Source organism: Monodon monoceros, unplaced genomic scaffold (genome assembly GCF_005190385.1).
Source record: "Monodon monoceros isolate NGI ecotype Baffin Bay Population unplaced genomic scaffold, NGI_Narwhal_1 Super_Scaffold_21, whole genome shotgun sequence".
NCBI classification, from domain to species: Eukaryota; Metazoa; Chordata; class Mammalia; order Artiodactyla; family Monodontidae; genus Monodon; species Monodon monoceros.
In genome coordinates, this window is record NW_021703778.1 from 50,495,014 (window position 1) to 50,508,962 (window position 13,949).

At 47.9% G+C, this 13,949-nt stretch overlaps 1 protein-coding gene across 1 annotated transcript in view; it reads right to left on the reverse strand.

Moving 5' to 3' along the window:
• Positions 1-13,949, reverse strand: part of ADAMTS17 (ADAM metallopeptidase with thrombospondin type 1 motif 17) — a 348,762-nt gene that overhangs the window by 271,812 nt on the left and 63,001 nt on the right. Inside the window, exon 4 of the mRNA XM_029239604.1 lies at positions 6,964-7,136. Coding sequence (XP_029095437.1) covers positions 6,964-7,136 — 173 coding nt within the window. The remainder of the gene's footprint in view (positions 1-6,963; positions 7,137-13,949) is intronic.

Consider the following 13,949-nt stretch of genomic DNA (forward strand, 5'->3'; position numbering starts at 1 on the left):
AGTAATTCAAGTTTTTTAAATTAATCAGTCTAGCTAAAGGTTTATCAATTTTGTTAATTTTTTTGAAAACTCAATTCTTGGTTTTGTTGATTTTCTCTATTGTTTTTCTATTCTTTATTTTATTTATTTCTGCTCTAATCTTAATTATTTCTTCCCTTCTGCTAGCTTTGAGTTTAGTTTGCTCTTCTAGCTCTTTAAGATGTGAAGTTAGGTTACTGATTTGAGATCCTTCTTTTAATGTAAGCATTTTACAGCTATACATTTCCTTCTGAGCACCGCTTTCACTGTGTTCCATAAGTTTCGGTATGTTGTGTTTTCATTTTAATTCAGCTTTATGCATTTTCTCATTTCCCCTGTAATTTCTCCCTTGACCCACTGGTTGTCTAAGAGTGTGTTGTTTAATTTCCACATATTTGTGAATTCTCCAGTTTTACTTCTATTACTGATTTCTAACTTAATCCCATTGTGGTTGGAGAAGATACTTTGTATGATATCTTTTAAATCTGATGAAACTTAATCTGTGAGCTAATATACAGTATATCCTGGAGCATGCCCCATGTGCATTTGAAAAAAAAAGTAATATCCTGCTATTACTGGGTAGAGTGTTCTGTATACCTTGTTAGATCTAGTTGGCTTATTGTGTTGCTCAAGTCCTCCATATCCTTACTTATCTTCTGTCTAGTTTTCCTATCCACTACTGAGAGTGGGGGGTGGGGGTGGGGGTGAAGTCTCTAATTATTATTATAGAAAACTGCATATTTCTCACTACAATTCTACAAATTTTTGCTTCATATATTTTAACGATTTGTTATTAGGTACATAAATACTTGTAACTGTTATATCTTCTTCCTGTATTGAAACTTTTATTAATATACAGTATCCTTCTTTGTCTCTTGTAACATTTTTTTTACTAAAGTCTATCTTGTATCATATTAGTATAACCACTCATGATCTCTTATGGTTACTATCTGCATGGAATATCTTTTACCATTCTTTTACTTTCAATTTATTTGTGTTTTTTGATATAAAGTGAGCCTCTTGTACACATTGGAGCATTTTTTTATATCCATTCTGCCAATCTGTCTTTTGACTGGAGAGTTTAATCCATACATTTAAGATAATTACTGACAAGGAGGGACTTACCTGTGCATTTTGCTATTTGTTTTCTATATGTTTTATAGCTTTTTTTGGGGGGTCCCTCATTTCCTACATTACTGATTATTTTGCATGCTGAATTTTTTATGGTGAAACTTTTTAATTCCCTTCTCATTTCCTTTTATGTATATTTTATAGCTATTTTCTTTGTGGTTACTATGAGCATTACATTTAACATCCTAACGTTATAGCACTCTGATTTTACACCAGCTTAAATTCAATAGCATACAAAAACTCCGCAGCAAGATGATTTTTAAAAAGGAAATAAATGTGGAATTATAAATCAAGATAAGAACCACCAAGTAAAAACCAGACTGCTATGATAAAGAAAACAGGTGGCCTTCTCAGAGGAGTCAGCAAGGAGAGCCCCTCTAAGGGGACATTTACACAGAGACCTAAAAGACAGAGGAGCTAGCCATGTATGAAGCGGGGTGAAGAACATTCCTGACCAAGAGTTACCACAAGTCAGAGAGGAGCTGGGGCCCCTGAGAAATGGTGGCCCACATGGCAGGAGTCTGTGCTAACGTGGAGAAAGGAATGAAGCCCAGGAGAAGCAGGCGGACCCCAGCCACAGGGTCTGGGAGTGCAGAAGGGGAAGGATTTCCATACCCACAATGATGAAAGCCACAGAGAGTCTCAGAACTGCCTAGTGACAAGGTCCTAATCCTGTTGGAAGAATATCTTGCTGGCCATTCTACAGCAAGGATTCAAGGGGGGAGAAAATGGAAGTGAGGAGCCCAGCAAGAAAACTCCTGCAGTTGTCGAGGTAAAAAATAATGACAGTCAGTCCAGGGTGGAGATGGAGAGAAAAGGCAGATTTGAGATATGCTCATCACCTTGACAAGGTGGTACAGGGGTCCCTCAGCCCAGGCCTGAGTCCTCACCCTGCTAAGTACTCACTGAGTCTGCACCCTGTACTCCCCACAAGCCTCTCTTTCCTTTACTGTAAAATGAGAATGATAAAATCCACCAGGTATGAGGAGGAAGTGACATGAAATCAAGAAGCTTCCATTTGGACTGGTCAGTGCATCACAAACACACTTCCTTCCTTCCTCTCAAACATGGGCCATTGGGCTACTGATTGACACAGATCTAATACACCACAACTATAAGATGCTATAAAAACTGTGAGCACTTGACACCAAATTCTCCCAGCTGTGGATGTGCTACAACACACATAGGTCCCACGAGCCCCCTGGCCTGCCTTGGGGACAGGGACTTGTCTGTGTTTAGCTCCTGGGGTCAGAGTGGCACATAAGAGTTGAGTCGGTCCCCTGCCCACAGAGACCCAAGTGGGAGGGCAAGGAGGGGTGGGCGCCTGGACACTGGCACCAGATGATGCTGGAGAGAAACTGGTTGGAATAAAGGTGGCAACCACTCCAGCAGATTTCCTTCCAAATCCAGAGGAGCTAAGGAGACAGAGCTGTTTCAGTCCTACACAGCCACAGAAAACACTGTCCGACAGGAAAAAGAGGGGTTGGCTGGCCTCACCTTCCTGCTGGCTGCACCCGGGGGCCCTGTCTAATGACAGGGCTCCTTGGCCCAGCCACAATCCTTTCCCATCCGCCTGGCTTAAAGATGATCTTACTAACAGAAATTCCTTTTCTGAAACAGCCACAGGCAGGACAGAATTCTTTGGATTTTCTACACTAGAGTTTGAGAAATTGAAGGACGGTGATGATGGTGGAGGGCGGCCTCGTTTAAAGTAAGGTGCATTGTTTGAATGTAACTTGTTTTTAAATATGCTGAAGAGCGACCCACAGCTAGAGCAACAGAAACAGGTTGCCAGTAGTGAGAGTCTGTGAGTGGATCAGACACTCTGCTTTCATTTGCTTTCTGGCCTCATCAGACTGGCCAAGAAACTCCAAGGGCAGATGACTGAAGGGCTAAGTGTCAGTGTACAAATGCCACATGCCCTTCACCAAAGTGCCACTGCTCTTATTAGGTAGGCCTCATTAAGAAACATGTAAATCCAAAATTAATGTGAATGGCCCCAGATTTGCCCTCAGCAGCGGGATCTGGAGCCTCCAACATCATAGTACCAGCAGCTGAAGAGGACTGAAGAGGGTCAAATTAAAGCCAAGCATCACCACCACTCAGCCCCTGTAGTTCAGTCCTTACAGCCCATGGCTCGTGGGGAGAACAATGTTCCCACGTACAACCCCTCTCCCAGCCTGTGATAAAATAGCTGCCCTTGTCCAGATGATAAAATTAGGAAAGCAAACGTCAAACTAGGAGCTTTGCCTTATTATTACTTTAGTTCTTGTAATGAATGTTTATTCTTTGGACTTGTGCCCTGGACAAAAAATATAAATGAGATAAAATTACCTACAGGTGAAAGAGTCTGGTGCCAAGCCAGGCCCCAGCAGCCCACTCCTGGGCTTCCTCTGGGCAACTGCAGCACTGCAACCCATCATTAATCAGCCACCGGGGAGACCCGGGCTTGTGCAAATGTGGAACTCAGAAATATTTCTCAAATCAGGGACAAGAACCATTAAATGTTAACAGAAGCAATTCCACTTCTGGGTCCATACCCAAAAGAAGTGAAAGCAGGGACTGAGACAGACTGTACACCACGGTCACAGCAGCATTGTGCACAGAGCCTTAGGAGGAGGCAACCCGAATGTTCATCCATGGATGAAGAGACAAACAAAATGTAGTCTGTCCACACAGTGGACTATTATGCAGCCAAAAGGAAGGAGATTCTGACACCTGCTAAAACATGGACCAACCTGGAGGACATCATGCTGAATGAAATAAACTAGTCACAAAAGAACAAATACTGTGTGACTCCACTTATATAAAGTCCCTAGAGTTGTCAAATTCATAGAGACAGAAAGTAGAAGGTTGGTTGTCAGGGGCTGGGCGAGGGGAGAATGGGCTGTTAGTGTTTAATGTGTACAGAGTTTCAGTTTTGCAAAACAAAAAGAATTCTGGGGATGAATGGTGATGATGGCTGTACAACAATGTGAATGTACCTAAATGTCATAGAACTGAAGACTTAAAGGTGGGTGAGAGAGAAAATTTTATGGTATGTATTTTTTAACCACAAGCTTTAAAAATCTGAAGAAAGAAAGAGAAAGGAAGGAAGGAAAGAAGTGAGAGGAAGGAAGGAAGGGAGGGAGGGAGGGAGGGAGGGAGGGGGAAAAGAAGGAGGGAGGGGGAAAAGAAGGAGGGAGGGAGGAAGGAAAGAAGTTAATGGAACTCCCAGAGTTGATGACTTTGAAAGGGAGGGTGACCAAGTGCCTCATGTTGTGCCCATGTCTTGAAAACAGATAAGTCCTGGATCAGTCCCACAGGGGGTCCACATCTCCATTTGCTTTTCAGAAGAGCCCATCCTATAGGGAGGCCTGCGGGTCCAAACAGCAACTCACCTTAAAGACTCTAATCTCCACGCACCACCAAAGCAGCCTCAGCTTTAGAGCATGGCCTGTCTGAGGGCATGTGGACCAGACAGACGGAATTTCCTGCAAATTGATACGTGTCCCGAAAGCAAGCACTGGCAAGTCACCCTGACAGAGGTCAAAGCACTAGAGCCTTGTCTTCACAGGGGCCAGGACTGCCATGAGGCTCGCCACCCCCATTAGCCCAGGATGGGGTTCACGACCATATATTTCCCTGTGGCCAGTTATAGACAGGCTTGGCCTGATGGTCACAGCCCCACCAGTGACTTCCTGTGTGACCTTGGCGATGTCTCTAGCCTCCCTGCTCTTGGGCTGCCTTCAGCCATCTTTCACCCCCCGCAGCACAGCCCAGGGACTGGCCTTCTCTTCTCACTCTCTTTCCATGAGCCTTACGTGCCTTCGCAGCCAGGCACAAGGCCCTCGGGGTGGCTAAGCCCCTGCCTCGCTACTCTTCCTGCAGGGGGAGTCAGCTCAGAGCGGTTCTGACACTGCCAGCCAGCTCTGTGCTCAGAGCAGGAGTCCTGGTCCAGGCCTGTCTGGGCCTAAACCCCACACTTGTAATCCCTGACCCCTTTCCCTCTCCAAAGTCCTCCTTGACCCTGATTCCACCTAGCGAGGCTCTTTTCTCTTCTCCCTCAGCCAAGATCTTCTGCGATGCTGTTTCTACTTCTTCACTTCCTGGTCTCATTTCAGTTTGCCCCTACCCAGCTGACACCCCCAACAATCCCGAAAGCTATCCCTTCGGGGACCTGGCTGCAGCATCTGGCATTGTTAACCACTCCCTTCCTGTACCTCTCACCTCCTTCCTTAGGGACAACCTCTGCCCAGTCTGTCTGCCCTTCTGCCAGCTCCCCATCCTCTGCCTGGCCCCCTGGGACTGGCACTCCACTAGGCCATCTGTGGGCAGCTTCTCTTCTCCCTGATGTGCTCCACCTGGACATGGCTGGCCACGCCAACAGCTGCAGCTCCCAGCTGTGTGCCGATCAGCCCCAGTCCCTACTTCCAGCCAGGCCCTCCATCCTGAGCTCCCGTGGGGAACTCGAAGCCAGGCTGTCCAGACTAGAACTCCTCGCTGTGTCCCCAAATGCTCTGTTCCTTCTTTTCCCATCCAGTGGCCCACCATCCACCCAGCCACCCAGGTTATAGCCCAGGGGTCCCCTGGATTTCTCTCGCCTCCTCCTCCTGCCTCTCCAAGCCAGGCACCAAGTCCTGTGGGTCTTTCCTCCCAGGACATCCTCCTCTCTGCATGAATGCCTCCTCCATCCCCACTCCTGCCCCTTAGTTCACACCCTCTCTCCTCACACACTCCATTCCCAGTGCTCCTTCTTGCCCTTCTCACTCCAATCCACCCAAGTGCAGCTGCTGGGGTTGCTCTTCCAAACCTCGCTCCAGACATGTTTCTCCCCTCTCCGTCGGCAGCTCCGCTCCTAGGGATGCCTTACCCCCCGCCAACATCCTGACCCTATGCACGTCCCCACATTAAGGCTGCTCCACTCCCTACTGCAGCCACATCACACCACCTGCCCTCCCCCAGATGCAGCTCCTGCGGCATCCCCTGCATGACCTGCCACCGCTCCCCCATCTGGCAAACACAGTTGAAGGGTCAGCTCTTTCATGAAGCCTCCATGCTGTGGGGTGATCACTCCCCAGCCCTCCACCCAGCCCCCAGTGCTCCCTGCAGAGATGTCTACTGAAACACAGACACTCCATCCATCTGTGACACCACTGCCTCCTGAGGGAAGGACCAGGTCTTTTGGCATTTGTCCCCCCAGCAACTAACACAATGCCAGGAGGTCTTCAAAAATGCTTGTTACAGAGTGGATAGATGGGTGGAGTTGGGAAGCACACAAACGTCCTTCTGTGCAAACAACCACCTGCATCTAAAATCTGAGGCATGAGGTCCCTCCCCAACCTACCCACCAAGTGAAGGTTTCCCTCACTCCTCATTCAACAAATCAGATGTAGACATAGGTTGCTTCCTTGGTTCCCTCAACTAGATAACCTCTCTTCCTTGCGCACGACAAGCTCTGTTTTATATTAAAGTCTGATCTTGATTCCTCCTATGAGACTGTTGGCTCCTTAGATCAGGGACTGACTTAGCGTTGAATCCCCTTGGAGGGGCATTTACCCACAGAAAGGGTCTTGGGAGGCCTCTGGTGATGAGTGCAGACAGACTCCCATCACTGAGCAGACTCAAGCGCTGACCCCACACCAGCCCAGGCTGGCGAGTCAGGCCTCTCCCTGGGGGCACCTCCCAGCCCCCTGCGCTCCATGTTGCCCAGGGGTCACAAGGCTGTGTATGTCCCCATCCCTCCCCGCCAGGAGAAGATGGCCAGCACCCACATGCAGAGTGCTCGTCCAAGAGGAAGCAAAACCCCTGGTGAGGTGCTGGTCCCGGACTCACCATGTTCATAACAGTGAGGATGAACCTCTGGGCGGCCTCGGCCCCATGGTACTGCACCATGTCAGCATCGGCCACCACCAGCGTCTCCACTGTGTGTTCGGTGGTCAGCCGGATGGCATTCCTCCGCTCCCGCCAGTCTCGTGACGGCCAGCCCCTCCTCGGCTTCTTCTTTTCTAGAAAACAATAGAGACATCTGTGCAGCCCTTTAGTGTACTGGCTTCCTGTCCACGCAGTGAACAGGGCTTCCATCAAGCCTCCCCAAGAGAATGGTCAGTCTTCCCCGGCCAGTGGCCAGGCCCAGCATCCATTGCCCTCTGCTGCCGAGGCTGAGCCTGCATGCCTGGGGGCCAGATGTCACAAGGGTCACGCCCGCCCACTGTGGCAGCGATGGGGCAGATGGGGCCAAAGATTACAGAATAGAAAACCTGTCCCTGCAGGGAACGGGGAGAACAGCACAGTCTGTGGAGGAAAAGGAAGCCTGGGCCCAGCGGGTAGGGTTAATGATACAGGCCCCCAGGCTTTCTGAAAGCACCATGACCCACTGCTGGGCCAATGAGCAGGGGCCTGGAAGAGGGCAGTCCAGAGACCACGCCGAGAGTCACAAATAAGGAGCTACAAACTTTAGCAGGCACAAAAGCAGTATTTCAAAAAAAAAAACAGGACACACACATCCAGGCCAAGATTGGAGTTTGTTCTTTCCTTATCACAGGGAAGGTATTAGTAAACAGTAAGTAATTCTCCACTGACTCCCCTCAGATCAACTGATTTCCTAGAAGATCTTACTTGCTAAACAGCTATGGTCATTATTTTGAGCCCACGTCAGGATGTCTGGACGCTCAAAGCTGCCATGTGAGGACTGACATACAGATTTGTGGGTGCAAACGCCTCTGACTAACATCAAAGGTTGGTATGAATAACGTGCACTTTCAGAATCCGAATGTGAATAGAAAGGCAGTTCCTTAATTTGATAGCGATTTTTTCCATCTTTATACCAGCTCACACGGAAGCCAGCTCTGCTACAACTTCCATGCAGTAAACCCAACCCATATATGCACAAACTGCCCTCATACAGTGACCCAATCATTCCAGAACCAAAGATGCATACTATAAGAAAAAACTGAAATATGGGTCATAGTGTACAAACAAGAATGGTCCGTGCAGTGAGACAAACTAGAAAACAATCTAAAATCCAACCACAGAGAAAGCCAACAATGGTAAAACAGCAGGCAGCCATGAAAAGTACAACTGTGAAGATTATTTAGTGAGGTAGAGAGAAGCAGATATAAATCTATATATATGTCTTGTCAACCTGCAGGGTGGTTCCCTCCTCCCCAAAGCCAGGCCCACCTCCCATGGAGACTTCCAGGCCTCAGGAATCGAATTCGGGAAGGCAGGGTCTATTCTAAGATAAAAGGTAAGGTGTCAGATGGTACTGCCTTTGTACATGGCCAAAATGAAAGAGGCCCCTCTTTGAGGATCTCTCTCTGGACCTACACCCACATTCACCAATGGGTCGTCTCGGAATACGAAGAAGGTGGACCATGGGTGACCTCCAAATCCTGGGCTCAGCATGCCTGCCGGGTGCTCACTGCCTGGATCAGGCCAACCTGTCCATCTTGGAATTTGTGATGAGCCATGTCAGCCACATTTTAAAGCAGCAGAACTAAAGGGCCACCCAAGCAGGAGCTTTGCTATAACAAGCTCACCCACATTCTCCCAGGCGACCACAAGCCAAACTGTGCCTCAGCTCCTCCCAAAGTTGGAATTTATTGCCCATCTCTCAGCATCCCAACTCATGAACTCCTCTGCAGCTCTTCCCCACACTGGCTGCTTGTTTTCACACCATGTCTATATTTTCTGGTTCCTGTATGAAAAGAGCTGCATTTTTAGCAGGGTCTAAAGGATGCACTACTGACATTTCTCTAGGAGATGGTGAGCTTAAACACATGAGAGGGGAGTACTAAGAAAGGTAGCCCAGCACTCCCCACCAGAGGAGCAGATCACCCCCTGGACATTTCACACATCAAAATGATGCACTGGGCATCACCCTTTCAAGTAGAAACAAACAAGACCTGCCCCTCCCTCCCTGATGGACCTTGGAGAGCTAATAAACAGGGTATCATAAAGGGTAAAATGCTGCACGTTAACATATGCCCAGAACACTCAGTCACAGGTAAAACACAACGGTCAGTTGCTCTGTGGTTTTTAAAGGGTTTGCACTACAACTACCTTATCTGTCCCTTTCACTGCCCCCAGCCCCAGGTCCAGCACACGTTGCGAAATAAACACTCACTGAATGAATGCATGCTTGAGTGAGTGAATGAATGAATACGTGGATGAATGAGAGAGTGAAATCCCTCTTTCCCACATAACAAAGCTGAAGTCAAGCACTGGGCAGGGGTAAATTTGGCCCTAGAACTCAGGCTTCACGCAGCAGCTCTGACTCTCCCGCTTGCATTGGCTTTGGGTGAGAACATGCTCCTCGCTGTTGTCTGAACTTAAAACATGGGGATATGGGAAAGGCCACAGAAAACTCAGTGGGAAAGGATGCTGTATACCGACTTAGCTGCTGCAGGGCCTGACCAGGAGAAGCAGCCTTCAGTGACGGCTGCTTCCGCTCAGATGGCCTCCACTTGCACCAGGCCCTTGAGCAACAGCAGCAACTACACAGCCAGCTCCCGGGCCATGTGTGCTCTTACCTGAGCCCCCCTCACCAAGGACTGCTAACTGGGGCTGTCACGCCACAACCACGCTAGGCTGGCTGGTGACCCCCACATACCCCAGGGCTCTGTCCTGTCCCAAGCACAAGAGGAGAGGCCCCAAGCCTCGATTCAGACCCCCACTGCTAGGTTGGTTTCAGGAGATCAAAATTTTTCAGATTTCAAAAGGCAATGCGGTGCCCGGGCCACATACTGAATACCCACTCCAGTGAAGTCTAGGGCAACAAGCCCTCATCAAAGGCACCACTCTTTCTGCAGTGAAACAATAAAGATGCTCAACAGTCTGTCCAAAAGCCTGGATTGGGTAATAGCAGGTAAGAGACCGAGGATCTGCATTCCCTATCCCTGCAGGTGGGAACAGGGGTGGAGGGGGAGGGAAGCTCACCCTCCTCTTCTCTCCCTGCTCCCAGCAACACCTCCACCAGCAAAGCTCTACAGCCATCACTTCTGATGGTTCTTCCTTTCCTACAGGGAAAACCGAATCATAATCTATTTTCACCTTTAATTCCATGAACTGCATAAATATACCCTAATAAACAAAGTTTCATCAATACAAATATTCACAGATTATAAGCATATTGAAAAGCAAGAAGAAAAACACCAATTTCATAATAACATGGGTGCTGGATTTAGACCTCACAGGAGAAGTCAAAGTTCAGGCCAGGCAGGCGTGCAGCCACCTGGGGGCCCTCCAAGCTCACTTGGTCATTAGCTGTCTCCCTCCACTGTGGGAACAAGGGAGGCGGCCCTCACCCCACTGATGAGGACAGACAACAACCTGCAAGGCCCCAGGCCCTCTCCTGTGGTCACAGACACTGGGGATCATTCCCAAGTCCAGCCCAGCAGTTTCTTTTGCCAGCACATTGCTGGGGCTTGGTGCTGACTTGGTAGATTTTCAATCTCTGGCTTCATATTTTTCTTACATTTATTTTCCTTTTGCCTCAATTATCCATTAAAAAAGAAAATTGTGTGTGTTTATGCAAGTTACCCTGAATCTTGTTTGGAACAAGATGCGGGAGAGAAAAAGACAAGGAAGAAAACAATGGTATTCTAAATGTTGTACTTTTAGCATATTCAAATTATATATTACTTATTCTAAGAGTTTGCAGACTGATGAAAATGCTGAGCAAATACATAATTTCCTGTAGTTGTTAGTTTTGCTCTTGGTAAAGTAAAAAATAAGCTCAGTTATGAACTGCCAAGCTCTATATAGTATAGATACTTCTTTAGTTTAACAACAATAGAGTATTAGGTATTCACTAGGGAAAACCAATGCATAAATCACAAAATGTTTGGTGTGAGAGTTCAAACGGTAGAAGCCAGCCCTGAAATTACTCTACGTCCCGCTGCACAAGGAGGATCCTTGCATGTCTGATTCTATAATGTCATCACCAGAGAAGAACTCAGGTTACTCTTTGTGCCAAAGGAGCACTGCCAGCTGCAGAAGCAAATTAGAGGGAAAGCAGACATGGTGGAGGAAGTGGAGACAGCTTCCCAAGGGCACTGGGCTCTTCAGGCTGAGAAGACAACGACGAGTCTCCACCACTAGGAACTAGGTAGCAGGTGTCAAACATGCTTACAGAGTCAACAGGGAGATGCAGACTTAACCTGAACTTGTCATTCAAGACAGAAAAATAAACATTTCCCACACACAGCACTCAAGGTCCAGATCAAGAACGTCCCCACCTGGGCACACTAGCACGGTGGACAACCAGAACCCGGGGAAGAGTCCAGAATCACGTATTCTTTTAGCTGCATTAACCATGGGTTTTCTCCAGCTCTCTAGTGGGCAGGACAAAGGCAAACCCATCAGAAGCCTCAAGTGATCCCTCAGTCCCTTCTATAACACTGAAGGACAGAAAATTAAAAACACTCATCAAAGGGAATTCCAAAGAAATTCCACTGCGTGTTCCAAGTCGGCAGCCTCAAGTGATCCCTCAGTTCGCAGGGGAGGGGGCAGTGAGAGCACCCAGAAGGACCAAGGGCCCAGCAGCCAACATAACAGGAGGGCAAGAGTGGGGCAGCAGAACCAAGAAAGGGGGATGACAGGTGGTCTGAGTTAGAAAGAAGAGGTGAGAGCACAGATGGTGACACTGGCTTCCGGAATAAGAGGGGTGCTGCTCGGCAGGCAGGGTCCCCTTGTTCACTCGGTGGCACAGCCCACCCAAGGCACAAGGGTCTACAGCTCCCCCGCCTGAACTGGCTGGGCTGCCATGCAGGACACGTGGATGGGACTTTTCTTTTTTCTGTACCTACCACATCGAAAACTAATTCAAAACTAGAAAACAGAAGTAGCCATGAGAACAGTAAAACCTCTCAGACCAGACTAAGCAGGAGACTGGAGCTCTGGGGTCCATGCAGCTTGCCCAAGTGACTGCCCCCCGCCCCTGCCATGGCCCACTGCAGGTGGAGGACCTGGACAGCCAACTCTGAGGTGCTTGGAGTGATCCCTGAATCCCCTGCTCCCCAGCAATCCTGCAAACTCCAAACTCCCATCCATGTTATAGTCTAACATGGGTCTATGCTCGCCTTCTGGGCTAGACTGTGAGCTTAAGGACCCAAACATCACCCTCTGGACCCACCAAAGCGCCGAGCACTGCCTGGTGCATAGTAGGAACATAACATTCGAGAATTACACTTAATTGAGTGAATTTTTTTAACTCTTTGAAATTCCTAATTAATAACAAGATTAAGTGTCAAGGAACTTAACCTAAATGCCCTAAAATTGAATTCTCACACAGTACTCCCTCCACCTAAGGAGGAGGGGACAACTTTAATTGTGAGGAGCCCAGCTGTGACATCCAACAGAGCTGGGTAGAGTCTGCTCGTGCTGGGGTGGCCAGGGGCAAGCTTCCTCATCTCTAAAACAATGGGATAATTATTCTGCTCTCTTAGGGTGGATGTGGGGAAACTAACACAGGGTCAGGTATATAATAAGCACACTCAAATGATGCTGCTAGTCTTATTTCTATACTTATTATTACATTACTATTATTGCTGTTAACTATTAGGGTCTAAATGCTAATTTTTAAACTTTGCATGCATGACCCAGAACCAATAGTGGATTCTTGTATGCACCCTACAGGGTCTGATCAGGACCTCTAGTCTAGACACTCACCAATCAACTTGTTGTCTTCGACATTTCTTACTGGGTAGGGGCATGAAAGAGTTTCTCTAAGGACATCCTCAATCATGCAACAATAAGTTATAATTATACAAAAATATCAGTTTCAAGAGGAGTGGCTTATAACTCCTGCTCAACATCCCAATGTAACTTCCCAACATTCCAGAGGGCAGAATATTTTAATCATCAGAAATATGATAGAACACAAAACATGACTGTACATGAAATCAGCTATTTAAACCATGAAACATTAATGACATTTTACACAGGATAGAAGAATGGAAATCAAATGTTTCTCATTAAGATGGAAAACAGACAGTCACAATCCTTGGAGGAGAGACCAATTGTCGCCACAAGCAAGATTTCTGTGTACAGACACCCCCGCCATGGCCACACCAACCCATTTTCAAGGAACCAAAGCCACCGCTGCCACAGCATGAAAAATGGTAAGATGTGTGGTTTCAACTGCATGTCCAATAGCCCCACTATCTTTTGTCTTTAACTCTCCCAAAATAAGCAGCCATGAGATGTAATAAAAATACCTTCAGGGTGGGAGTTGGGAACTCTGAAAATTCACCTGGGCCTGATCTTGATGCCGTTGAAGGTGCCACTTAACAGAAAGGTATCCATTTCCTGTGCACCAGTTATTTGCCCTTTTTCTCCCAGCCCTCTCTTCTGTGTTCCACTCTGGGGTTGGGGGCCTGTAAACTATTTCCTGGACTCCCTTGCTAGCTGGCTTCCTGTTCAGCTCTGCCAACAGGGGGCGCTGGAGGGAGACTGGAAGGCAGGAGATGGGGAGAATGGGCTCCTGTGTTTCAGCTCAGGGTGGCATTGTTCCAGCAGTATTGGGTAGCTGTGGCTCTAGCCTCCAGCTCCTGGGGAACTCCCAGCCAAGCCTCCTCATCTCCCTCAGAGGTACATCCATAGAGACACCTGCTTGGCTGTACCTCATTGATGGTCTGATGTCCCTCACAGGTCTGAGCCCCAGCCCCACAGACCACTGCTGCAAGTTCTGTGGTCTTGGAAATGCCACCTTTTCTCTTTTCTTTCCCCAGCCCTGGGGTGATAGCTATTACCTGGGTTACCTCAGCTCCACTTTTGCTCATTCAGACTTTGACACTGATGTAACCAATTCCCTGTGT